The 26,014-nt window shown below is 34.0% G+C and overlaps 3 protein-coding genes across 4 annotated transcripts; 1 reads left to right on the plus strand and 2 right to left on the minus strand.

Moving 5' to 3' along the window:
• Positions 1 to 238: 238 nt before the first annotated feature.
• eif2b1 (eukaryotic translation initiation factor 2B, subunit 1 alpha) lies at positions 239 to 8,162 on the minus strand. The gene is made up of 9 exons (XM_073840861.1): positions 7,887 to 8,162; positions 6,088 to 6,189; positions 5,875 to 6,011; positions 3,872 to 3,988; positions 3,677 to 3,789; positions 2,587 to 2,655; positions 2,308 to 2,383; positions 623 to 748; positions 239 to 546 (listed from the first exon to the last, which is right to left on the minus strand). Exons 1-9 carry the CDS (start codon positions 7,897 to 7,899, stop codon positions 391 to 393), a joined length of 909 nt encoding a protein of 302 aa, XP_073696962.1. The 5' UTR covers positions 7,900 to 8,162; the 3' UTR covers positions 239 to 390.
• Positions 8,163 to 8,427: 265 nt separating this feature from the next.
• Positions 8,428 to 16,483, plus strand: gtf2h3 (general transcription factor IIH, polypeptide 3). The gene is made up of 13 exons (XM_073839669.1): positions 8,428 to 8,528; positions 8,690 to 8,769; positions 8,855 to 8,961; positions 10,111 to 10,241; positions 10,737 to 10,799; positions 10,937 to 10,966; positions 11,123 to 11,151; positions 11,232 to 11,306; positions 11,392 to 11,445; positions 14,304 to 14,372; positions 14,462 to 14,597; positions 16,087 to 16,123; positions 16,209 to 16,483. The coding sequence occupies exons 1-13, from the start codon at positions 8,519 to 8,521 to the stop codon at positions 16,276 to 16,278; spliced, it is 891 nt and encodes a 296-aa protein (XP_073695770.1). The 5' UTR covers positions 8,428 to 8,518; the 3' UTR covers positions 16,279 to 16,483.
• A 77-nt stretch (positions 16,484 to 16,560) lies between these two features.
• On the minus strand, positions 16,561 to 26,004 carry dguok (deoxyguanosine kinase). 2 transcript variants are annotated; one of them, XM_073839671.1, is made up of 7 exons: positions 25,259 to 26,004; positions 24,983 to 25,089; positions 22,412 to 22,608; positions 18,984 to 19,131; positions 18,780 to 18,895; positions 18,285 to 18,384; positions 16,561 to 16,958 (listed from the first exon to the last, which is right to left on the minus strand). In XM_073839671.1, the coding sequence occupies exons 1-7, from the start codon at positions 25,377 to 25,379 to the stop codon at positions 16,932 to 16,934; spliced, it is 816 nt and encodes a 271-aa protein (XP_073695772.1). In that variant the 5' UTR covers positions 25,380 to 26,004; the 3' UTR covers positions 16,561 to 16,931. The 2 variants fall into 2 exon arrangements, with proteins under 2 accessions (XP_073695772.1, XP_073695771.1); XM_073839670.1 differs by having other exon boundaries at positions 22,412 to 22,611.
• Positions 26,005 to 26,014: the final 10 nt, after the last annotated feature.

The following is a 26,014-nucleotide window of genomic DNA, read 5'->3' on the forward strand; positions in this document are numbered from 1 at the left end:
TATAAACAACCATAAATTCTTGACTTTGTAAGACTTTTATAAGGATAGCTTTGAGTGCTGTGCTATCTTTAAGTTTTTTTGTCTTGGTAAATAACAAAAAAATACTAAAGAAATAAGCCTAACCTGTTTATACCTGTCTATTAATATTCACACGTTTATAAATAATCAATATTAATCACTGACACAGACAATTCTTTAAATGCTTTTTTGTGTAAAGACAGACACATGCAAATAATCGTCCATTCTGTTATTTCAACAGATAATTTAATCTTAACTTCAGGATTGTGTCACACTCTCCAAACACAGGATCTCTCAGGTGCATCTGTGGTCATACACTTGAGCAAAGATACAAATGCTTTATGAAGAGCAGTCTCATCTTCCTCCTCCTCATCATAAGTATAGTTTGATGAGCTCGTCGCTGACAGCCGAGGGCGTCAACACACCGAGGTCAGTGAAGAGTAATGTGATGAGGGATGGCGGGGTGTAGTCGATCATGGGATGCTCTTGGTTCAGATCCTTCACTGTCCTCAGGATATCTGCTTTATACTGAAAGACAACAAACGAGAGTGATGTTATCCATCTATTATGTCTAATATGTGTAATAGCATTTCAACTAGCTTACCTTGAACCTGTCAGGTACGTCTTGCTGGTTAAGAGGGTAGAGTCGCACAAACTTGAAACTTTCTGCCACCACATAAAATGGTTTGTTGTGCGCCTTGGAGCACACAGCCATCTGATAGGTACCAATCTAGAAAACAAATGGATTCATTTTACCAATGTATGAAATAAATTCAATAATAACAGCTAAATGCATTTAGTTTTAAGGGATGACACTGCAGGCAAAACCTTTGTTTTTCATTTTGAGATTTTGGGGTTTTGCTTCCATATCTTTGAGGGTTTTCAGGACCAAACTTCACAGCTTTATTCCTATCAATATTCTAAAGGGTTTTTTTTATATAAAGGGGTTTGTTCATATTTTATTCACCTTTTTAACATACTGTACATGTTATTCCTGTTTTTTTCTGGTGGTTGACAGTACTATAGATGCCTGTTTCCCCCACTGAATAAAAAAATAAAAAAGGTAATTATGACTTATTTATCTTACAATTGTGTTTGTTTCACGCAATTCAGATTTTTTTTCTCAGAATTGTGAGATATAAAGTCACTTCTTGCAATTGTGAGTTTCACTCAATTCTGACTTTTTTCCTCACAATTAAGATACAAACTTGCAATTCTGACTTTTTTTCTGAGAATTGTGAGATATAAACTTTTTTTTTCCACACAATTCCGACTTTTTTCTTGCAATTGCGAGTTTGTCCAGTTATTTTGACTTTTCCTTAGAATTACATTATATAAACTTGTAATGGTACACCAGTGCATTGGTAAAAATGTAGCATTTTAAATCATAATACTCTATTGTAGTCAATGGCTATTTTATGTTTAGTTCAATTATAGCGCCACCAAGAGGCACAAATGTTTTGGAGTTATAGACATTTTTCTATATTTCTATATTATTGTGAGAAATGAAGTCAGAATTGCAAGACAAACTTACAATTTATGACTTTTTCCTTGCAATTGTGAGTTATAAAGTCAGCATTACAAGATATAATTCAGAAGATAAAGTCAGAAGATATTCTGCATTTCAATTTTTCTTGTCACTGCTAGTTAACATCTCGGAATTCTGACTTTTTTTCTCAGAATTGTGAGATAAACATAATTGCGAGAAATAAAGTTAAAAACTCACAATTCTGACTTTTTTGCAATTGTGAGTTTGTTTCACGCAATTCTGACTTTTATCTCGCAATTGCGAATTTACATCTCATAATTCTGACTTTTTCTCAGAATTGTGAGATATGAACTTGCAATTGTGAGTTATAAAGTCAGAATTGTGAGATATAAAGTCACAATTCTGACTTTTTTTCCTCAGAATTGTGAGATAACTCAATTGTAAGAAACAAAGTGAGAATCGCAAGATTAAAAAAAAAAAAAAATCACAATTTGACTTTTTACTTGCAATTGAGAGTTTGTTTCATGCAATTCTGACATTTTTTTCTCATAATTGTTAGTTTACAATTCTGTTTGCAATTCTGACTTTATAACACGCAATTGTGAATTTATTTCTCACAATTCTGGGAAAAAAGTCAGAATTGCAGTAAACTCGCAATTGTGAGGGAAAAAAGTCAGAATTATAAGATAAAAAGTTGCAATTATCCCTTTTTTATTTTTTATTCATGGTGCAAACGGGCTTCCATACAGTACAGATAGAACTGCAAACATCAAGACAGCAGGAGCATGTATGTTTCTGACCTTGTTTATAACACCTCCGCTTTCCACAACGCCCTCAGCACCCACAATTACCAGGTCAACCTTCTCCATGATGTACCTAAACATCACACAAACCAAGCAGCAGATGTTTATACACAGCATAAACTTATCTTACGATATCCAGACTTCAGTGCTGGAGCTCACCTTAAAACAGTCCATCAAGACAGCAGAAATACAGTTTACTAGTGAATCTGAATGCTGATTTGAGTAGAATTAAAGCGATTAAGAGGTTTATTACTATAACAAAACTACAACACTTACCCAACTGCAGCATCAAGCACCACTGTGACGGGTATATTGAGTTCACGCAATTTTTGGGCCATGAGTTCACTAAAGGGCAAAAAAGAAAAAAAGTCATAAAAGACTATAACAAGTTTTTGAACAGCAAGATTTTTAATGTTTTTTAAAGAAGTCTCTTCTGCTCACCAAGCCTGCATTTATTTGATCTACAGCAGAAACAGTAACATTTTAAAATATTTTTTTTTTTCTATTTAAATGAAATGTTTTTAAATGTGAATACATTTTAAAATATAATTTATTCCTGTGATTTCAAAGCTGAATTTTTAGCATCATTACTCCAGTCTTCAGTGTCACATGATCCTTCAGAAATCATTCTAATATACTGATTTGCTGTTCAAAAAAAACATTTTTTATTATTATTATTATGTTGAAAACAGCTGAATAGAATTTTTTCAGGTTTCTTCAATGAATAGAAAGTTCAGAAGAACAGCATTCATCTGAAATAGAAATAAATGTCATTATCATCACTTTTGTTAAATTTAAAGCATTATTGCTAAATAAAAGTATTAATTTCTATTTCTATTTCTTTTTCAAAATTACAAAAGCTTTTTATTTCAGAAAAATGCTGATCTTTGGATCTTTTTATTCATCAAAGAATTCTAAATAAATGTGCTCATAATACATGTTTTTTGAGCAGCAAATCAGCATAATAGAATGATTTCGGAAGGATCATGTGACATTGAAGAGTAATGATGCTGAAAGAAATGACATTTTAAAATATATTCAAATAGAAAGCAGTTATTTTAAATAGTAAAAAATATTTCAGAATATTACTGCTTTTGCTGAATTTTGGATCAAATAAAAAAATACTATTAAAATGATGTATACACACATCTTCTAAATATAAATTTAATTCCGTTTGACTTGATTAACTAATATAACTGAAAAAAATAATTAATTAAAAACAAAATACAATAATAAAAAAATCCTGTATTGTCTGTGGAGACTGGAAGTGTAAAAATTGACAATAAATCAACAACATTCTAAGCATTTTTCTTAGTTTGAGTGTTACTTGCCTTTGTAGAGCAAAATAGTAAACGGCAAAACTCACCCTGCTGAATCCGGCTGTGATTCAGTGACATAGACTGTGAAACGTTTGTTATCAGCTGCTGCGTTTTCCAGAACCTTTAAAACCACTCGAGATGACGAGTGTGTCAGGATTTTCTGCAGAAGAAAGGCAGAAATGAGCATAATGTTTCAAAATATTGACAAAAACATGCTCTGGTTTCTGTACGACTGTACTTACAGCTCCATCTTTGATGAAGGTGTGGCACAGTTTACCCACTTTGCCCCTGGACAGGGATATTTTCTTCAAGAAGAGCTTGCCTCGCTCTATCATCACATTCCTACACTGTGAAAGATCCTGTGAAAAATAAAGAATATAACAAGATCAACCACACCATGACAGAAGATAAAAAAAACAAGTCCTTATTATTAGAGATCAACCGATATATCAATTTACCAATATTTTTCCTGATATTTAAGCATTTACCATAATCGGTTATCGGTTTTGTAATATCGGATTCACCGATAAACAGCACCTTGTGGGTTTATCTCTCTAACACCACCACTTACCCAAAATTTCACCAAAATTGGCTCAGATCATCTTCAGACCATGCTGGCAAAAAGTTATGGAATTCGAGTTGATTAGTCAAACCATTCTCGAAAAACAAACAAATTCTAAGAAAAACGTGCAAATATGGATGTGAGGGTAAATGTCTGCAATGGTTTGGCGTATTGAGACCAAACTTGGCGTGTGTTATAACACGCATGACCTGAGGCTACCTGCATAGTTTCAGCGCAGTGCCACCTAGTGGTCAGGAGACACGAAAAATGGCTATTTTAGCTTATAACTTCTAAATGGTTTGGCCAAAAATCACAAAACTCTCTTTAGATTCGGTTTATTTTCAGGAGTCAAATGATACCCAATTCTCATGTCTCATTTTCTCCAATTCTCATTTTGGGCATCTGCCGTTTTGAATTTTGTAGTAAAATGCTATATTTTACGAACACATTGACGCATCTTTACAAAACTCAGGATGAGTCATCAGCACAATGGCCTGAAGGAGCCCGAGAAGTTTCAAGCCAATCAAATCAAATATCCCATGTTTATAACTTTGGGTGTGGTCGACTAATTTTCTAGGGGAGTCACCTTTTTCGACTCCTGAATCCTTGCAGAGTCCAGCGATACCAAACATGCTAGGTTTTGCCTTAATGGTTTGCACAACGTTGCATTTTAACACTTAAAAAACATTTGCCAATATCTTTGTTACTCTGATCGACACGAAACCACCGTAGGAAATGTGAAAACATAGCATGCTGGCTATATGCTAATGTCCAACTGGCGAAATTTTGATAGTAAATTGCAAATTAATGCAAACAAAGTCAGCCATCGGTCATTTTTTCTCTTCTCATATAGAAAAATGTCTATAACTCCAAAACAAAATGAGATATTTTTACCAAATTTGACACTCATATGTATGGGCATATTCTAAAGACACACACCAAATTTGGTGGGATTGTGCCTCTTGGTGGCGCTATAATTGAACTAAACATAAAATAGCATACTCTACAATAGAGTATTATGATTTAAAATGCTACATTTTTACCAATGCACTGGTGTACCATTACAAAACTTTGTTTATATCACCGAGATCATGACCTGAAAGTATTCAAAACGTTTTGAGATGGTGCCACCTTGTGGTCAAAAGTGATATCTGATTATGTTGTATTACTAGTGGTTGTTTTTATGTTTTTTCAACCACTTTGACTAAAATCCCCTTAAAATGGCTTCAATTACTCATTGCTGCACTTGTTCTGATGCGTTCCTTGCCTAGTGCTTGGCCCCATAATTGCTGCTTGCAGCTATATTTTAAAGTTAATACCCCTCCTGTCCTTTATTTATTTTCTCCATTTGAAAACATTAGACATTCTACATTTATTTTGCTTATTATCGTTGCAGCTGATGCATTTCTTTTAAATAAAATGTTTTTATCGTTGTAATATGAAGTTTAAATTGAACATGAAAGACTGCTAATTTTCAACACTTTTTGACTGAAAGGAGGAAAAATCAAAGTGAAGTATGGACTTACTTCACTCAGTGATTTATTTACTTTATAAAAGTAAATAAATATCGGTTATCGGGCACATAAACATGCAAATAATCGGTATTGGTACCAATCCTACTCCTAAACCATTGAAACCACTGCAATGCAAGACCTAGCCACTAATCTACAATGTTGAACGGACCGGATGCTCCAGTGAGGTGAGACTGATGAAGCGCAGGAAGAGCTCTCCTCCAGACGACACCGCCACCGACGAATCCGTCTCTTCTAGTCTGTGTATGGCCTTTGTCATGTTCTCCCTCAGGCCAAGGATCGTCTCGCCTAGAGAAGGACAAGCATCGGTTCATATATGCATCTGACTTCCCTGAACACCATCCTAAAACAAGACAAAACTCACTTTGATCCCTCTTGAGGAATTCAAGCAGTGATTGAATGGCAGCCACCGCTGACGCCACATCCGGGTCTTCTCTGATCTGCTCTCGGAAATGTTCCACCAGTTCTGAGAGAGAAAAACAACATTAAATTCACATTTTGAGAAAGTTCAGGCAAAGCATATTACAAAACACAAATAAATATTTAAATGAGATTCTGGGCTTTTGTGTTTTATTTTTGTGTGTAACACCTTTTAGTACATTCGTTTACGCAAAATAACAAAAACAATGAACAGTTCTTCTTTAGCCATTATAAATCTTATTTTATTTCAACAATTACTAAGACTACCAGTCAAAAGTTTTTAAACAGTAAGATTTTTTATGTTTATTGTTTTTTAAAAAAGTCTCTTCTGCTCACCAAGCCTGCATTTATTTGATCCAAAGTACAGCAAAAACAGTAAAATTGTGAAATATTATTACTATTTAAAATAACTGCTTTTCTATTTGAATATATTTTAAAATGTAATTTTCAGCATCATTACTTCTAGTCTTCAGTTTCACATGATCCTTCAGAAATCATTCTAATATTCTGATTCTCTGCTCAAGAAACATTATTATTATTATTATTATTATTATTTAAAACAGTTGAGTACATTTTTTCTGGACTTTTAATGAATAGAAAGATCCAAAGATCAGCATTTGTCTGAAATAAAAAGTTTTGTAATTAAAAAAATAGTAATTATATATATTAATACTTTTTAGCAAGGATGCTTTAAATTGATCAAAAGTGATGATAAAGACATTTATAATGTTACAAATGATTTCTATTTCAGATCGATGCTTTCTATTCATCAACGAAACCTGAAAAACCTTTTAAATATATTCAAATAGAAAATTGTTATTTTAAATAGCAAAAATATTAAAACATTTTGACATACTTTGGATCAAGCAAATCAAATAAATTATATATATAAAAAAAAAAATCTGGTAGTTCTTAAAATCAAAAGTTGTATCTTTTAGCATGTGTTAATGCACTGTGAAGTGTGAGAACTAAGACAAACAAACAATGAACAATTACATTTCTATTAACTAAAATTAATAGATGCTGTAAAAATACTGCATTGCAATATATTACATATATACACGTTATTAGTTCATATTAGCTAATGCACTAACTACTGTTAGAAAATGAGACCCTACGATCACCAGTGTTACCAGGATTTCATGTTTTTCATAAACTAGAGCCCAACAAATAATGTAAATATATTTTACAATTAAATTTAGACGTATTTTAGGTAACTATTAAAACTATTATTAATACATAAAAAACTATCAAAAGTACCAAAATAAAAGGGATCATACAAAATGCATGTTTTTTATTTTATTTAGCACTGACCTGAATAAGACATTTCACATAAAAGACGTTTAAAAATAGTCCACAAGAGATAATAATACTTGAATTTATAAAAAAGACCCCGTTCAAAAGTTAAATAAATAACTATCAATAAAAGAATGAACAACTACAGTCAGGTATTAAAAGGTAAATAAAGCATAATGCATCTTTTTTCTCTCTTTTAACCCATAATGCATCTGTCATTAAGATGCACATGGACAGGAAACATGTCCTTCAATTTTTGCCAGCATATAATTAAGCAAAGTAACTTAGATTAGATCTTAGAAAGTCTACCCTAATGTTTTTTTCGCAATATAACGGAATGAGCAACGTTTAATTAAACTGGAAGATGATCAGAAGACCACAGCCACTGGCAAAATAGCATGTCCTATTATTGAAATGACATTTTAATGTCTTGTTTTCAAAACTCACCTTTTTCTTCCATATTAAAACTCCTCAGAGCTTCTCTGTTGAGGATAAGGATGTGTTTCACAAACAAATATTCTCTTACAACGCTTTGCTGATGCAATGTTCTCTCATTAGACTCAATGAGACTGAACCCGATGAGCTACTTTGACTTTGTCAACAGAATAAGGTTTGTTTTACTAGCTAATTTCAAACTAGCGACTTTGTCAACTGAATAATGTTTGTTTTATTAAACTGTTTCAAATTATCAACGCTAGACAGTAAGCAAGTGGACTTGCACTTTCTTCTTCGTTGTTTAATGACGGATGACCGCGGTTTGGCGTTTACCGCCACCTACAGGACCGGAGCAAAACAACATAGATAATTTATTTTTTACTCAAAGCTATTTTAAACTCAAAGCTATCTTTTAAAATAGCAAATTGATAAATATGTGTATTGTTATATGAAATTAAAAATTAAAAAATAGGACAGTTGTGTCAGTTTCAAACACGTATTTCCGGCTCCGGCACAGGAGGTCGCGCTGTTTAGTTGGTTCGCAAACCTTTCGGTGAAAACAGAAGAACAGCTTATTATGAGTCGGAACAACACAACTTTTAACACACTGGAGAAAATACCAAAGCTTTAGAGATTTCACAGCTATGGCCTCGGGTTTGTAAATTATATACATCATGAATTTAAAATGTAAACAATTGTGCACTGACCTCTTGTGTGAAAAAGTAATTGAATGGAGCGCATGCTCTTGAAGTAAACATGTAAAACCTGTCATGTTTGATATTTGTGACAATAATAACGAGCATTAATGTTTGCAGACGACGAAATTAATATTCTGGTCATAGTGTTAGATGTCAACCCTATTTGGTGGGGTCAGCAAGCTCAACGGGAACCACAGGTGCTGTATTATTATTTACAGATTCATAATGTTTTCTATCATTGCCTATTAGAAGTAACCAGTTTTGTCTTTTCTTTTCTTTTAGTTCACTCTTTCAACGTGCTTGGACTCTCTGATGGTCCTGGCAAATGCCCATTTAGTGATGTCAAGAACCAACAAACTAGCTGTTATTGCAAACCTGTATCAAAAAAGGTAAACAATATACTGATCTGAAGCAGAGGGATCATACAAAATGCGTTATTTTTTTATTTAGGACTGACCTGAATAAGATATTTCACATAAAATACGTTTACATCTAGTTCACAAGAGAAAACAATAGTTGAATTTATAAAGATGACCCCATTCAAACGTTTACATACACTTCATTCTTATAAATGTGTTGTTACCAGAATGAAAAACGAGCTGTTTTTTGTTTTGTTCAGTGATAGTTGTTCATGAGTCCCTTGTTTGTCCTGAACAGTTGAACTGCCTGCTGTTCTTCAAAAATATCCATCAGGTCTGACAAATTCTCAGTTTTTTCTGCATTTTTGTGTATTTGAACCCTTTCCAGTAAAGACCGTATGATTTTGAGATCCATCTTTCTCACACTGAGGACAACTGAGAGACTCATATGCAACTATTACAGAAGGTTCAAACACTCACCGATGCTTCAGAAGGAAAAGCAATGCATTTAGAGTCAGGGGTGAAAACTTTTGAACAGAATGAAGATGTGATAATTTTTCTTATTTTGCTTAAATATCATATTTTTTCATTTAGTACTGCCCTTCAGAAACTACAGAAGATACTTACATGTTTTCCCAGAAGACAAAATAAGTTAAATTTACCCTGATCTTCAAATGCAAACGTTTTTACCCCCAGCTCTTAATGCATAGTGCTTCCTTGAGCATCAGTAAAAGTTAGAAGCTTCTGCAATAGTTGCATATGAGTCCCTCAGTTGTCCTCAGTGTGAAAAGATGAATCTCAAAATCATACAGTCATTGTTGGAAAGCGATCAAATACACAAAAATGCTGAAAAACCAAAGATTTTGTGGGACCTGAAGGATTTCTGAAGAACAGCAGGCAGTTTAACTGTTCAGGACAAACAAGGCACTCATGAACAACTATCACTAAACAAAAAAACACATCTGTGGATCATTCAGGTAACAACACCGTATTAAGAATCAAGTGCATGTAAACTTTTTTCTCTCTTGTGGGCTATACCTAATAAAAAATAACATGCATTTTGTATGATCCCTCTTATTTTGTGAAAATAATTAACATTTTGCAGATTCATGCAAACATTTGACCTCAATTGTATATGTATGTATTATCAAACATACTAAAACTATGTCTCCTTTCAAGCCACTTTCTGTATCCCAGTAAGCGGTGGAAATCAGGGGATGACATACCTATAAGTAGTGATGGCAAATATGAACTTCTGTCAGTTACCAATGATCTCTTTGTGGAAGAGATCAGGAATCTCATGGACAGAAGTAAGCCATTTAATAATTTTAATGATTTAAATGTTATTATACAGGTTAAAGGAGAAGTTCAGCCAAAAAGGACTATTTTTGTAGATGAGTTTGTTTGTTCATCGAATTTGGAGAAATGTAGCATTGCATCCTTTGCTCACCAATGGATACTCTGTAGCGAATGGGTGCCGTCAGAACGAGAGTCCAAACAGCTGATTAAAACATCACAAGTAATCTATACCACTCCAATCCAATCAATCAACATCTTGAGAAGTCAAAAGCTGTGTTTGTTAGAGACAAATCCATTTGCTTTTAGCTTAAGTATGCGTCCATAATCCAAAATAATGCTTCCTCCAGTGGAAAATTTTCATTTTTGGGTGAATTGTCCTGGTTCATGCATGTTTTCCTTGTGTTGGCTATTTTGATGCATTTAGCTTTATATCTAATGTAATTCTTTGCTTTGGTAAATAAATGTTTTCACGAATGGTATTAATGTTTTGTTTTCTTTATTAACAGCAGAGGTCAGTGGAGGTCAAACAGAGAGCCTGTTGGCCGTATCTCTCGCCAAAGCTCTGTGCTGTATCCTTAACCATCATTATATGCAGATCGGCCGCTCGGATTTTATTTTATGTCAGTTTAGGCCTAAAGAAAGCTTTGTGATTAAGATATGATGGCCAAACTACAGGCTCCACTTTTCTTTAATATTTGGCTCTCAGACATTCATCGAGTCTCAAAGGATGTTCAAGGTAAACACATTTCCTCCTTGGTTATGTTTCAAAACATGCATTTTGTGCATTTCACACGGTTCATTAAAAATAGAGTGATACTTCTGTTCCTTGGTGTTTTAAAGAAATCTCAGTATTTTTAATATTTGGACTGAACTTTAATGCTTTTACTTGCAGCTGGGCAGGACATCAAATCAAGGATTTTGGTAAGAACCTCTTTGGGTTTGACACTGAAACATCCAGCGTTTAGTTGTGTAAATGCAGTAGTGTTTTCGTTGTTTTTCAGGTAATAAAAGCTGCTGAGGATTCTACATTACAGTACATGAACTTTATGAATGTCATCTTTGCAGCACAGAAAAAGGTGGGAGTTATTATATTCGATTATGTACTCATTGATACCGAATAATGCTTCCATTGTTTAACTTACATTCTTCCTTTTCTCACAGAATATCCTGATTGATGCCTGTGTGTTGGATGCTGACTCAGGACTACTGCAACAGGTATTTTATTTGATCACATTGCGCAAGGATACTTATTAGTGTTTTTTTTTTTTTTGCAATTACACGGTAATGATGATAATACCACAAACGATGATTCCACAAAAATACATCAGTGAGTAGCAAAGTGATAACTAATTCAAATAGTTGTGCAAATGAAATACAAATTAATAGGTTATGCCTGGATTTACTGGTTCAAATGTCCATCTTTCTACAAATGTGACCCTGGACCACAAAACCAGTCTTAAGTCGCTGGGGTATATTTGTAGCAATGGCCAAAAATACATGGTATGGGTCAAAATTATTGATTTTTCTTTAATGCCAAAAATCATTAGTAAATTAAGTAAAGATCATGTTCCATGAAGATTTTTTGTAAAATTCCTACTGTAAACATATCAAAATGTAATTTTGGATTAGTAATATGCATTGTTAAGTACTTAATTTGGACAACTTTAAAGGTGATTTTCTCAGTATTTTGATTTATTTGCACCCTCAGAACCAGATTTTCCAATAGATGTATCTCGGCCAAATATTGTCCTATCCTAACAAACCATATATCAATGAAAAGCTTATTTGTTGAGCTTTCATATGATATATACATCTCAGTTTTGTAAAATGTAACCTTATAGCTGGTTTTGTGGTCCAGGGTCACAAATAATAAACTGTAATAAGACAGTTTCAGCGGCATGAAGCAGAACCGGTTTTGTTTCAGGCAGGACACTGCAGATGAATTGGGAGAAATTGTTAACTAGTAAATATCAGCATACTTTCACCAGTTAATTAACACCTGTCGTAGTTTTCTTAAATGCAAATAAGCCAATATTTAATTAAATATACACTAATATCCATGCATTTCCAGAACAGAAACCTGAACATTGGATAAAGAGGTTTTCTAGAGTTATTGTTTTTTACAAAGGGAACTTTGGATTTAAAATATATTTTTTCTCTATTTAAAAACTACTGTCAACTGGCAGAAACAATTATACTCCAGATTTTTACAAATAAAATGTTAAAATAAAATGGTGCAAAAGATATATGAACAAACCCCTCTGAGTATAGTAACACCATGCAGAGTATAGATAAGAATAAAACTGTGAACTGTGGAACAAGGTCATTATAGTTTTGTTTCTTTAAATTTGTTTTATTTTAATATAGTTTTCAAATTTGCAATAAAATTTAGTTTCATTTTTATTAGTTTCATTAACAATTTTTTATTTTGTGAACACATTTCTATTTAGTTTTTATATAGTTTAGTTTCAGTTTTAGTTTTTTAGAGATCAAATAGAGATCACAATTTCCCCGCAGTTCTAAACTAAGCAAAATAATGAAACAATGCAATTGATACAAACGTTATTTGAAGCACCAATTGCTTTCAAAAGGTGACGTAAGGCTTTTTTAAAGGTATACATGAGGAATCGTTGTAATTTAGAAATGAGATGGCGTGGATGTTTGAATCTCGATCTTTTAACGATTATCAGCTCTAGTGTATTGTTTGATTGCTTGTTTTACATAAACAAAAATAAATAATTTTGCCTAAAACTGCCGTAGCCTAGATTTAATGCAGGTGCTGTTCAGGCCACAGTCTTAACGTAATAATTACGAAAACAATTATTTATTTTTGATAATTATTATTTTATTTCAGTTCGTTTTTCAATAAAAGTTGTTCGTTTCGTTTTAGTTTTTCATATATTTCAGTTAACGAAAATGTTTTCTCATCAATCAATTTTGTCTTAATTTTAGTTTTCATTCACGAAAATAACCTTGCTGTGGAAGAGGAGAAAAAACTCAGAGCCTTTAAAGAAATGTATTGTAATTTAAATCTACAGATAGAAATATATAAAGTGTAATAAAATAAGCTCTTAAAGGAACACTCCACTTTTTTTGGAAATAGGCTCATTCTCCAACTCTCCCCGAGTTAATAAGTTGAGTTTTACCGTTTTGAAATCCATTCAGCCGTTCTCCTGTTCTGGCGATATCACTTTTAGCATAGCTTAGCATAGATCATTGAATCCTATTAGACCAATAGCATCGCGTTCAAAAATGACCAACGAGTTTCCATATTTGTTGTATTTAAAACTTGACTCTTCTGCAGTTATATCGTGTACTAAGACCGGTGGAAATGCAAAGCTGCGAGTTTCTAGACTGATAAGATTAGGATCTACACTCCCATTCCGGCGTAATAGTCAAGGAAGTTTGCTGCCGTAATATGACCGAAGCAGGCGCAGTAATATCACGCAGCGCATGTGCAAATTCTAAACTAGCTGTGAACTCATTTCTGATAATACTCCGCCTGCTTCGGCCATATTACGGCAGCAAACTTCCTTGACTATTACGCCGGAATGGAAGTGTAGTTCCTAATCTTATCGGCCTAGAAACTCGCAGCTTTGCATTTCCACCGGTCTTAGTACACAATATAACTGCAGAAGAGTCAAGTTTTAAATACAACAAATATGGAAACTCGTTGGTCATTTTTGAACGTGATGCTATTGGTCTCATAGGATTCAATGATCTATGCTAAGCTATGCTAAAAGTGATATCGCCAGAACAGGAGAACGGCTGAATGGATTTCAAAACGGTAAAAATCAACTTATTAACTCGGGGGGAGTTGGAGAATGAGCCTATTTCCAAAAAAAGTGGAGTGTTCCTTTAAATGTCTATTTTGCATGCTTTCTTTCGAGTAGTCCTAAATAACAATCAAAGACCAAAGCCTGAAAAGCAAGGTTTTTGCCTGCAGTGTCTTTGTCTTAAGCGTCATTGTTACTTGTTTCTACTTTATTACGACAATTTTCAAAGATTTCAAGGCATGTTTGCATATTTGATTGGGTGTAAAACAGTTTGCACTTGTGTTTGTCTCTCAACAGGCTTGTGACATTACTGGAGGCTTGTATCTCAGAATTCCCCAGAAGATTGCTCTCACACAGTATTTGTTGGTGAGATATTTGTGCTATTTAGTACTATCCCAATCTACTGTTATCCTGTTACAAAAGTTCTCTTGCCGAGACTGTTGTTTGTGTGTCAGTGGGTGTTTTTACCAGATGTGGAGCAGCGATCCCAGCTGTTATTGCCTCCTCCGGTGCATGTAGACTACAGGGCCGCCTGCTTCTGCCACCGAAACCTGATCGAAATTGGCTACGTCTGCTCAGTGTGCCTGTCAAGTACGTTTACATCTGACCTATTTTCCTTATTAGTTTGGATAAACGTTTACATTTTTGGCAGAATTAGGCTGGGTTCAGACTCATGTGTCTGCTGCATGTGAGCATCACCACAGACACGTCATTTGTAAACACAACTGTAAAAAAAAAATACAGTAAAACGATAATACTGTGAAATGTTATTACAATTTAAAATAACTCTTCTCTATTGTAGCATTTTGTGAAATGTAACTTATTCCTATGATCAAAGCTGAATTTTCAGCATCGGTGTCACATGATCCTCAAATCATTTTAAAATGCAGATTATTTAAAGAATGTAAAGTTTAAAAGAACAGAACATATTTGAAATAGAAATATTTGATTGATTCGCATGCACTGCTCATGTTTACAGTCTGAATGCTGTAAATTGTTAAAGTCTTACTAAATTGCTTTCATTTGATTGAACTCCTTGTCATCTTTGCATTTTTAGTGACCCTAAAATGTATCAATATCCTACATAGCAGAGGGATTATGTTATGATCAGGGTTACTGCGTAGTCTGGAAAAGTATGGAATTAAATTTTTTTACCCTATTTAGTTTTTTATAATAGAAAATTAAGAATTTAATAATTAAATCATACAAGAAGTGTGTTTTCGTGGCAGCTGTTTAGTGATCATCAAACACGACTGAATGAATTTAAAGTGCATTTATTTTTTCATTATGCTAAATGTTTTGCATTTTGGGTTACTACCATAAGGGCAGCTAAATTTGTGACCCTGCAACACAAAACCAGGCATAAGGGTCTGAGATTTATGCATCACCTGAAAGCTGAATAAATAAGCTTTCCATTGAATATGACAGTATTTGGCTGAGAAGTGTGGAAAAATCTAAATTTAAAGTTGTCCGAATGAAGTTCTTAGCAATGCATATTACTAATCAAAAATTACATTTTGATATTTTTATGATAGGCAGTTTACAAAATATCTTCATAGAACATGATTTTTGACATAAAAGGAAAAACGATAATTTTGACCCATACAATGTATTTTTGGCTATTGCTACAAATATACCCCAGCGACTTAAGACTGGTTTTGTGGTCCAGGGTCACATTTTAGTAAGGAAATCTGTTAATTCATGTGCATCCATGCTTTTTCTTTATTTATAGTAGGATAGCAGTGATGCACAAAAGAAAAAGGTTACATAAAACTAGAAATGGCATTGCATAAGCATGCAAAATTTCCCATGCTCATGTGAATAGTTTCTCGAGGGTGCAACAATGTTTCTTGTATGCATGCAAAAGTCTGTATTTTTATTAATGTTTTTATGTATGTTATCCAAAACTATAAATATAAAGCTGAAAACAATGCATTATGAACCATTTTTGTTAAATATGGTCTGAAAATCTACTGAGAGGTTTGGAAATTTGAGTATAGAATTTTGAAATGGAAAATGTGTAGAAACCCTGTATAATATTTTAACCTTGTGTTGCATTTTTTCCTCTTTCATTGTGCAGTATTCTGTAACTTCAGTCCGATCTGCACAACATGCGAGTGAGTCTTTTCAACATTTTAGATAGATAACATGGTTTCTTCCATTTTTCAGTCTTTAACTGCCCCTATGTTCTTCTATTTACAGGACTGCCTTTAAAATGCCACTGCCTCAGATGGCTAAAACAAAGAAGAAAAAAGTTAAAACTGCAATCTGATTTAGTCCAACCCCGCATCAGTAAATGAGTGTGTGTTGCACTTTCCAAAGCCCTAATTAGTATTTAGTTGAAAAGCATACTTTTTTTACTGTGTGATTAGAGCTGTGTAATTTGGAAGTGTTAAGAAATAATAATTTATGTTTATTTGAACATGTTTTGATACTGTAGCCAACACTTAAATAAAAGACTGTTTTTAAAGAAACCAATCAAAGCCAGTGAACTACAGTGTGTTTCATTTTAAAGCAATGCAGCACATTTGTGACTCATGTCTTGGAATTCACTGCAAATATGAGGATTTATTGAAATTATTCAAAACAATGTTAAACATCATAACATAGTATTTATAGTGTATATATACAGCACAGTACAGTTTATTACCCATCAGTGCAAAAATCTTCACTGCAGTGACTAACAAAATGGTTTCCTGTTAAAGTAACCACTTATTGGTCATAGTGGCATTTCTGTGCCCTACTGACAACCACAGACTTCAAACTTCAGCTCCACTGTGAATGTTATAAAAACCACATTAGAGATGAGAGTCTTTTGCAGCAAAGATGATTTGGATCTGCGCTTTGGTTCAACACTCACAGATTCTTAGTGGATGATCACTGTCCATACAAAATAATCCTTGCACTTTGGTCCCAAGATGGCATTTATAACGCACTGAAAAAATTTCTAACCTAGATTGGAGAAAAAAAATAAAAATCAATATGTTGCTTATGTGATGTTTGTCAACATACAGTTGAAGTCATAAGTTTACATACACCTTGCAGAAAATGCTAAATATTAATTATTTTAGCAAAATAAGAGGGATCATACAACATGCATGTTATTGTTTATTTATTACTGACCTGAATAAGATATTTCACAAGAGAAAACAATAGTTGAATTTATAAAAATTACCCAGCTCAAAAGTTGATTTTTAATACTGTGTTGTTACCTGAATGATCCACGGCTGTGTTTTTTGTTTAGTGATAGTTGTTCATGAGTCCCTTGTTTGTCCTGAACTGTTAAACTGCCTGCTGTTCTTCACAAAAATCCTTCAGGTCCCACAAATTCTTTGGTTTTTCCATCATTTTTGTCTCTTTGAACCCTTTCCAACAATGACTGTAAGATTTTGAGATCCATCTTTTCACACTGAGGACAACTGAGGGACTCATATGCAACTATTACAGAAGGTTCAAACACTCACTGATGCTTTAGAAGGAAAAAACATGCATTAAGAGTTACCCCGAATTTGAACTTGAAGATCAGGGTAAATTTAACTTATTTTGTCTTCTGGGAAACATGCAAATATCTTTTGTAGCTTCTAAAGGGCAGCACTAAATGAAGAATTATGATATTTAGGGAAAAAAAAGAAAAATGTACACATCTTCATTCTGTTCAAAAGTTTTCACCCCCGGCTCTTAATGCATTGTTTTTCCTTCTGGAGCATCAGTGAGTGTTTGAACCTTCTGTAATAGTTGCATATGAGTCCCTCAGTTGTCCTCAGTGTGAAAAGATGGATCTCAAAATCATATAGTCATTGTTGGAAAGGGTTCAAATACACAAAAATGCAGGAAAACCAAAGAATTTGTGGGACCTGAAGGATTTTTGTGAAGAACAGCGAGCAATATAACTGTTCAGGACAAACAAGGGACTCATGAACAACTATCACTAAACAAAAAACACAGCTGTGGATCATTCAGGTAACAACACAGTATTACGAATCAAGTGTATGTAAACTTTTGAACGGGGACGTTTTTATAAATTCAACTATTATTTTCTCTTGTGGACTAAATGTAAACATCTTTTATGTGAAATATCTTATTCAAGTCAGCACTGAATAAAAAAATACCATGCATTTTGTATGACCCCCTCTTATTTTGTTAAAATAGTTAACATTTAGCAGAATCTGTAAGGTGTATGTAAACTTTTGACTTCAACTTGTATGCATTCATTTAGCAGACACTTTTATGCAAAGCAACAAATGTGGAATACAAACATGCAATTGTTACATAGTTTACCTTTGTTAATAGATTGTCCTGAGTCTTGCTGTCCTTCTCAAACTCGACTTCGGCATCTAGAACCAACACAGGCACCTTTGCCAGATGCTCAAAATGGACCCTATGTAGAAGAAGAGAACAGCACAAATCAAGCACATGCTGCTGTCGTCATCAAAGATCTATACACAAAATAGGATCCAGGTGCATGAAAAAGTGTACTTTGTATTATTCATCCAGTTTAATTCTTAAAGGACAAGCAAAAAAATGCAATAAAACACTGATTTAAACATGTATGCATTTAAAAAAAATTGACTTTTCACTGGAGGAAGTGTGTCTTAAAGCATTTGTTTCGTACAAACACGTAGCTTTTGTTTTCTCAGGATGTTAACTGATGTACTGGAGTGGTGTGGATTATTGTGACGTTTTTATCAGCTGTTTGGACTCTCATTCTGATGGCACCCATTCACTACAGTGAGCAAGCACATGGTAATACAACTACCAAATAAGAACATTTACTTTGTAGTCTTGTTGACGAGCCAGTCCTCATGTTTTGTGTGGAGTTTCTCAAGGTAGTCGAGCTGAATGCCCTGTTCCTCCATTCGGCCTCGTCTGCCTAACCGCTCCATGCAGGTCTGCAGAACATAACATCAAAATTCAAGGTTTGTGTGTGTGCATATCTGACCATCAGCATGCATACATGAAAGCCAAAGCAACACAGACCTGTGGTGATGCTCGGAGATATATGATGCCCTCCAGCTGGATTCGATGATCAAACTGCTCAACCAGAAAGGAGTGCCAATCCTGATACACAGCCCACTCTGTTGAGTTTATACAGCCAAGCTCAAACATGTTTAACGCAAAGATGTACCTGAGAGAATATAGACACATTTAAAATGAAATATGACACGAGACTTCAAATCTTAAAGGGACAGTTCACCCAAAAATGAAATTTCTGTCCAAATTCCTTCATCTTCAGAACACAAATTAATATATTTTTGATGAAATCTGAGTTTTCTGACCCTGCATAGATCCCTTTTAAAAAACCTGTAGTTGCAGGTAATATAATATTAAATAAATAAGGCCATCTAAGTGTAATTTAAATAGACACTTTCATGACTGTTTCTTAACACACTTAAATACACTTCTAAAAAAAGTGCACTTTATAACAATGTAGAATTAATGGTTTTACCTTGTTTTAATAATCTTTAGCTGTGCTTTAAAGAAGTACACTTATTTTTAAGTGTGGACTACATTTAATACATTTTATATTGCAAACATATTTAAATACAAATACAAGTTTTAAGGGAAATTACATTGCAATATATTTTTATTATAAAAAATATATTTTTAGTGCTGTTCAAACAGTTAATCACATGCAAAATAAAAGTTACTGTTTGTATGTGTGTGTACTGTGTATATTTATTATGCATATATAAAGACACACATACACTATAGATTTATTGATATTATTGAATATATTTACATGCATATATTTATATTTATATAATTTGCATTATATATAAATATATATTTAATATATAAACATAACATATTTTATATAATTAAATATATACATGCATGTGTGTATATTCATATATACATAATAAATATACACAGTACACACACACACACATACACATATATATATATATTGTACACAAAAACCTTTATTTTGAATGCGATTAATCGTAATTAATCATTGGCCAGCACAAACTTTGTTTTTACTGTAAATATATTTTTACTATAAATGCATGTCAGCACATTCAGCAATACACTTTAACCATGTTTAATTTCAACCATATTAAATCAATCCATCCATTCTCTTTTCGCTTTGTCCTCTTGCATATTTAATTTTTAACCAAGTCACGTAATTATATTTAAGATGCACTTAAGCCCTACTTAATGCCTTAATTGCACTTAATATAAGTTTAACCTGTAATACTTATAATAATTTATTTAATTGCCATCATTAACATGCAATTAAAGGTGCACTAAGCAATTTTTGACCACAGTGTTGGAGCGAGTCCCAAAACACACTGGTAGCCAATCAGCAGTAAGGGGCGTGTCTTGTAAGGATAGAGAGAAGACAGCACTAAATTTGAGTGCACAGGATGGATATTAGCAGACTGACTATAGATAGAGAGAAATGGAAAAAATGGATAAAGAGAAAGGGTCACGATCAGGCAAGAGGTAGGATCTTCGTAAATACCGGAACTGCTTTCCAGCGGTGGAAAGAACTCAAGGAGCAGGACGGCCTGGAATCAAATATCAAAATAGGGGCGAGGCCATACTGTTGGGGTATGGACATGTTTGTTTTGGTGCTTTCAAACATCCAGAGTTCCCACACCTTGGATAAATTCAAGGAACTTTGAAAGACTTTCCAGGTCCAATACTTTCAAATTCAAGGACACGTTTTAAGTGAGAGCAAGGTTACATCATGTAAGATACATTGTTACAGTTTTCATGTTTCAAACACAACCATGCAAAAAATCTTTTTTTTTTTTTTGCTTTTATTTCAGATTTTTTTTCTTGCAATTCTGACTTTTTTCTCAGAACTGTGAGATATAAATGCACGATTGCGAATTATAAAGTCAGAATTGTTAGATATAAAGTCAGAATTGTGAGATATTTACTCGCAATTCTGACTTTTCTTGCAATTGCAACTTTGTTTCTCGCAATTCAGACTTTTTTTCTCTCAGAATTGAGATATAAACTTGCATTTGCGACTTATAAAGTCTAATTCTGAGAAGAAAAAAAAAGACTGATATGTTCACAGAATTGCAAGTTTATATCACACAATTCTGACTTTATAACTCTCAACTACAAGTTTATATCATGCAATTGCGACTTTATTTCTCAGAATTGCGAGTTAATATCGTGCAATTCTGACTTCATAACTCGCAATTGTGAATTTATATCTCTCAATCATAAGCAAAAAGAAAAATTGCGAGTTTGTGTGACGCAATTCTAAGAAAAAAGTCTTGTGAGATAAGTTGCAATAACCTTTTTTTTCATATGTGACCCTGGACCACAAAACCAGTCATAAGGTAAAATTTTACAAAACTGAGATTTAAATAAGCTTTCTATTGATGTATGGTTTGTTAGGATAGGACAATATTTGGCCGAGATACATCTATTTGAAAATCAGGAATCTGAGGGTGCAAAAAAATCAAAACACTGAGAAAATCACCTTTAAAGTTGTCCAAATTAGGTTCTTAACAATGCATATTACAAATCAAAAATTACATTTTGATATATTTACAGTAGGAATTTTACAAAAATCTTCATGGAACATGATCTTTACTTAATTTCCTAATGATTTTTGGCATAAAAGAAAAATCTAAAATTTTAACCCATGCAATGTATTTTTGGTTATTGCTACAAACATACCCCAGCGACTTAAGACTGGTTTTGTGGTCCAGGTTCACATTTCTTATTCAGTGGCGGAAATGGGCTTCATAGAAAAGAGCTTAGGCTCATGTAACCAGAAGTTTTAAGATTTATAAATATGCTAGGTTTTTCTTGCCTCATGGGTTTACATTATCTTAACAAGCAAAGCAGTTCAACATTACATTAAATAAAATATTTGCATTTGAAACTTGCATTTTCCAGGCATCACTTTTCAGTGGTTTCAGCCTATTTTTTAGCAATGTTTACCTCATGTAGGAAACGTAACGATAAATGTGCGTAACTAATTCAAGCAAGCTAGTATGCCTAGGCCACAAAGTGTTGGCGAAATAACACATTAGTGGACCAGAGGCAATAATTCTGAATTTTTTCCAGAAAACTTTTTGCACAAAATAAATTCAAGAACTTTCAAGGACCTGTATCTATGTGTTTATTTGCAAAAACTTTCCAGGGCCTTGACATTTTTTTCAAATTCACAAACTTTCCCGTGAGAACCCTGAACACCAACATCGTTTGGCTTAGTGCACCTTTACATGTATGAAAATATTACATTCATTTTGCATTGAGGTATATTCCTATAAAGTATATCATTTCCGTAATAGCATACTCTTTTAAAGGTATCCTAAATTTATAGATATCCCTGCTTGCATTTAATAATTATCAATATTAGTTTTAATTTAAAAAAAAAAGTTTTTTTTTTTTTTTTCAAATCATCAGTAAAAACAAAAATTGAGCATCACCTGTCACTGTAGACGGAGCGCTCGTACACCTGCACAGGTTTGCCTGTGGACTGCAGTAATCTGGCAGGAGGCGGCTGCAGTTGTGTGCGCATGCGACTCATGCAGGAGAACGTCTGGAAAGTGTAGGACCAGCGCTTCGGATCGTGATACATCATCTGCAGCAGGTTACTGGATGACTGCTGAGGACAATTCACTGTCTGCTACACAGAAAAGAAAGTTTATATGACATAATGTGTCACTTTAGATGATAAAGTCAGACTTTAGATAGAAGAGATGCAGGTTCTACATAACAAAGCAATAGAAATACTGTTTACAATTCAGACAATAACTGCAGAGGGCAAAATAATTATTTGATCCAGCTGATTTTGTACGTTTGCCCACTGACAAAAAGAAATGATCAGTCTATAATTTTAATGGTAGGTTTATTTGAACAGTGAAAGACAGAATAACAAAAAATCCAGAAAAATGCATTTCAAAAAAGTTTTAAAAAACGATTTGCATTTTAATGAGTGAAATAAGTATTTGACCCCTTCGCAAAACATGACTTAGTACAAAAACTTAGTTACAATCACAGACGTCAGACGTTTCTCGTAGTTGGCCACCGGGTTTTCACACATCTCTGGAGGGATTTTGTCCCACTCCTCTTTGCACATCCTCTCCGAGTCATTAAGGTTTCGAAGCTGATGTTTGGTGACTCAAACCTTCAGCTCCCTTTCGCAGATTTTCTATGGGATTAAGGTCTAGAGACTGGCTAGGCCACTCCAGGATCTTAATGTGCTTCTTGAGACACTCCTTTGTTGCTTTGGCCGTGTGTTTTGGGTCACTGTCATGCTGGAATACCCATCCACGACCCATTTTCAATGCCCTGGATGAGGGAAGAGGTTCTCACCCATGATTTGACGATGCATGGCCCCATCCCCCGTCCCTTTGATGCGGTGCAGTTGTCCTGTCCCCTTAATAGAAAAACACCCCCAAAGCATGCTTCCACCTCCATGTTTGACGGTGGGGATGGTGTTCTTGGGACCATAGGCAGCATTCCTCCTCCTCCAAACACGGCAAGTTGAGTTGATGTCAAAGAGCTTGATTTTGGTCTCATCTGACCACAACACTTTCACCCAGTTCTTCTCTGAATCATTCAGATGTTCGTCGGCAAACTTCAGATGGGTCTGTACATGTGCTTTCTTGAGTAGGGGGACCTTACAGGCACTGCAGGATTTCAGTCCTTCACGGCGTAGTGTGTTACCAATTGTTTTCTTGGTGACTATGGTCCCAGCTGCCTTGAGATCATTGATCATGTAGTTCTGGGCTGATTCCACACCGTTCTCATGATCATTGAAACTCCACGAGGTGAGATCTTGCATGGAGCCTCAGACCGAGGGAGATTGACAGTTATTTAGTGTTTCTTCCATTTGCGAATAATCGCACCAACTGTTGTCATATTCTCACCAAGCTGCTTGGTGATGGACTAGTAGCTCATTCCAGCCTTGTGTAGGTCTACAATCTTGTCCCTGACATCCTTGGATAGCTCTTTGGTCTTGGCCATGGTGGAGAGTTTGGAATCTGATTGATTGATTGCTTCTGTGGACAGGTGTCTTTTATCTCTTTTAACTCCCTTTAAGAGAGTGCTCCTAATCTCAGCTTGTTACCTGTATAAAAGACACCTGGGAGCCAGAAATCTTGCTGATTGACAGGGGTCAAATCAATTATAACTTTTTTTTAAAAAGTGTTTTTCTGGATTTTTTTTTGTTGTTGTTGTTGTTGTTGTTATTCTGTCATCGTAAAAATGATATTTTTTAAACAAAAAAACATTAACATTTTAAGTAAATCTCAAAGAACATATTAAGATAATAATTTTAAAAAAATCTGTCATGACCCCTTTAAATAGTGAAATATCACCTTAAAGGAGTAGTTCACTTTCAGAACAATTACAGGTAATGTACTCACCCCCTTGTCATCCAAGATGTTCATGTCTTTCTTTCTTCAGTCGTAAGGAAATTTTTGTTTTTTGAGGAAAACATTTCAGGATTTCTCTCCATATAATGGACTTCTACGGTGGCCCCAAGTTTTAACTTCCAAAATGCAGCTTCAAATGGCTCTAAACGATTACAGCCCAGGAAAGAAGGGTCTTATCTAGCAAAACAATGGGTTATTTTCTAAAACAAAATTACAGTTTATATACTTTTTTACCTCAATTGCTTGTCTTTTCTACCCCGGCATTAAAAAGTATATAAGTTGTAAATGTTCTTAGAAAATAACCCATCGCTTCACTAGATAAGACCCTTCTTCCTCGGCTGGGATCATTTAGAGCCCTTTGAGCTGCATTTAAACTGCATTTTGGAAGGTCAAACTCCATAGAAGTCCATTACATAGAGAGAAATCCTGAAAATTTTCCTCAAAAAACAATTTTTTAAGACTGAAGAAAGAAAGACATGCACATCTTGGATGACAAGTGGGTGAGTTCATTATCTGCACATTTTTATTCTGAAAGTGAACTACTCCTTTAAGCCATGTGCGGAACTTGTGCGCTGTCAGTGTTGATTTGTCATCTATGACTAGTTTAGTTACACTGACCTGATTTGTTTGGTCCACATTCTGCCATTTGCTGATGGGCTCTGCTATCACCTCCCAGTCCTGTCCTGCATTCTGTAGCAGCTTGGCAAATGTTGATTTTCCAACCGCTTTAAATGTTCAGAAAACACTTAGCAACTGAACTTTAAACACCGAGAGCTAACTTAGTCTAATAATTAGACATAACATTAATTATTAACTGCATTACGTACCTCATATAACCAGTATAAACATCAATAATGTGTAAAAAACTAATAAAAAAATATAAGAAAAACATACCAATGTTTCCTTCGATGGAGACTCTCTTTATTTCATTGCTTTTAATCATGTGGCTGCTCGCACGGTAAACAACAGAGCTCGAGAAAAGGCGTTTTATCGTTCTCATACTCATCCCTGACATATCACTGAAAAATAATATTTACATCATTCATTTATGAATAAGACCGTTTTGGCCGTTTTTATTTTCAACAAGCATCTCTGCAAAAACGTGCTTCCGGGTGAGGAATGTTTAATTTCAAAATAAAAGCTTCGCTTTCCCCCTTTGAAAATGACTTCACAACAGTTTTAAAAAATACGACAATAATTCTTACAGTGCACCTTTTGTAAAAAGTCTAAAAATACGAAAAAATGCAAAAAAAAAGCAATTTAATTCATGAAATAAAACGTGGAGAAAGTATTATGGAATAATCATTTTGTTGTTTAAAATGACATTTGGGAATTTGTTCTAACTTTAGGCTATAACCTAAATATTAACAAAGCGAAATGCTTTCAAAAATCTGATTATAAGCACGATAGAACTAGAAATGAAATAATAAAATGAACCAGACACTTCCATTAGGTGTGAAATACTGCTTAAAATCTGATTATAAATCTCTTGGGATTTACCTACCACTGAAGTCTTGTAGTAATAATAATAATAACAATAATAATAACAATGCAAAACATCAAAAATAACATTTGTCTTCAAACTTGAACAAAACAACAACAATAAAAGAATAATAAAAAATGTAAAGTTGATCCCTTCCCCAAAATACA

Source organism: Garra rufa, chromosome 5, assembly GCF_049309525.1.
Source record: "Garra rufa chromosome 5, GarRuf1.0, whole genome shotgun sequence".
Classification (NCBI taxonomy): domain Eukaryota; kingdom Metazoa; phylum Chordata; class Actinopteri; order Cypriniformes; family Cyprinidae; genus Garra; species Garra rufa.

Bases quoted from the DNA above. Each gene is read 5' to 3' on its own strand.
- eif2b1 (XM_073840861.1), bottom strand. The intron at 3,989-5,874 runs GTCCGTTCAACA...TATTTTTCACAG, and splicing joins TCACCTCACTGGAGCATCCG to GATCTTTCACAGTGTAGGAA. The intron at 2,656-3,676 runs GTGAGTTTTGCC...TTTGCCCTTTAG, and splicing joins TCACAGCCGGATTCAGCAGG to TGAACTCATGGCCCAAAAAT.
- gtf2h3 (XM_073839669.1), top strand. The intron at 11,152-11,231 runs GTAAGAACCTCT...GTTGTTTTTCAG, and splicing joins ACATCAAATCAAGGATTTTG to GTAATAAAAGCTGCTGAGGA. The intron at 14,373-14,461 runs GTGAGATATTTG...TTTGTGTGTCAG, and splicing joins CTCTCACACAGTATTTGTTG to TGGGTGTTTTTACCAGATGT.
- dguok (XM_073839670.1), bottom strand. From the start codon at position 25,379: ATGTCAGGGATGAGTATGAGAACGATAAAACGCCTTTTCTCGAGCTCT. The intron at 18,385-18,779 runs GTAAATGTTCTT...TCTTCTACATAG, and splicing joins CTCGTCAACAAGACTACAAA to GGTCCATTTTGAGCATCTGG. The intron at 16,959-18,284 runs GTAAACTATGTA...TCTCCAATCTAG, and splicing joins AGGACAATCTATTAACAAAG to GTTAGAAATTTTTTCAGTGC.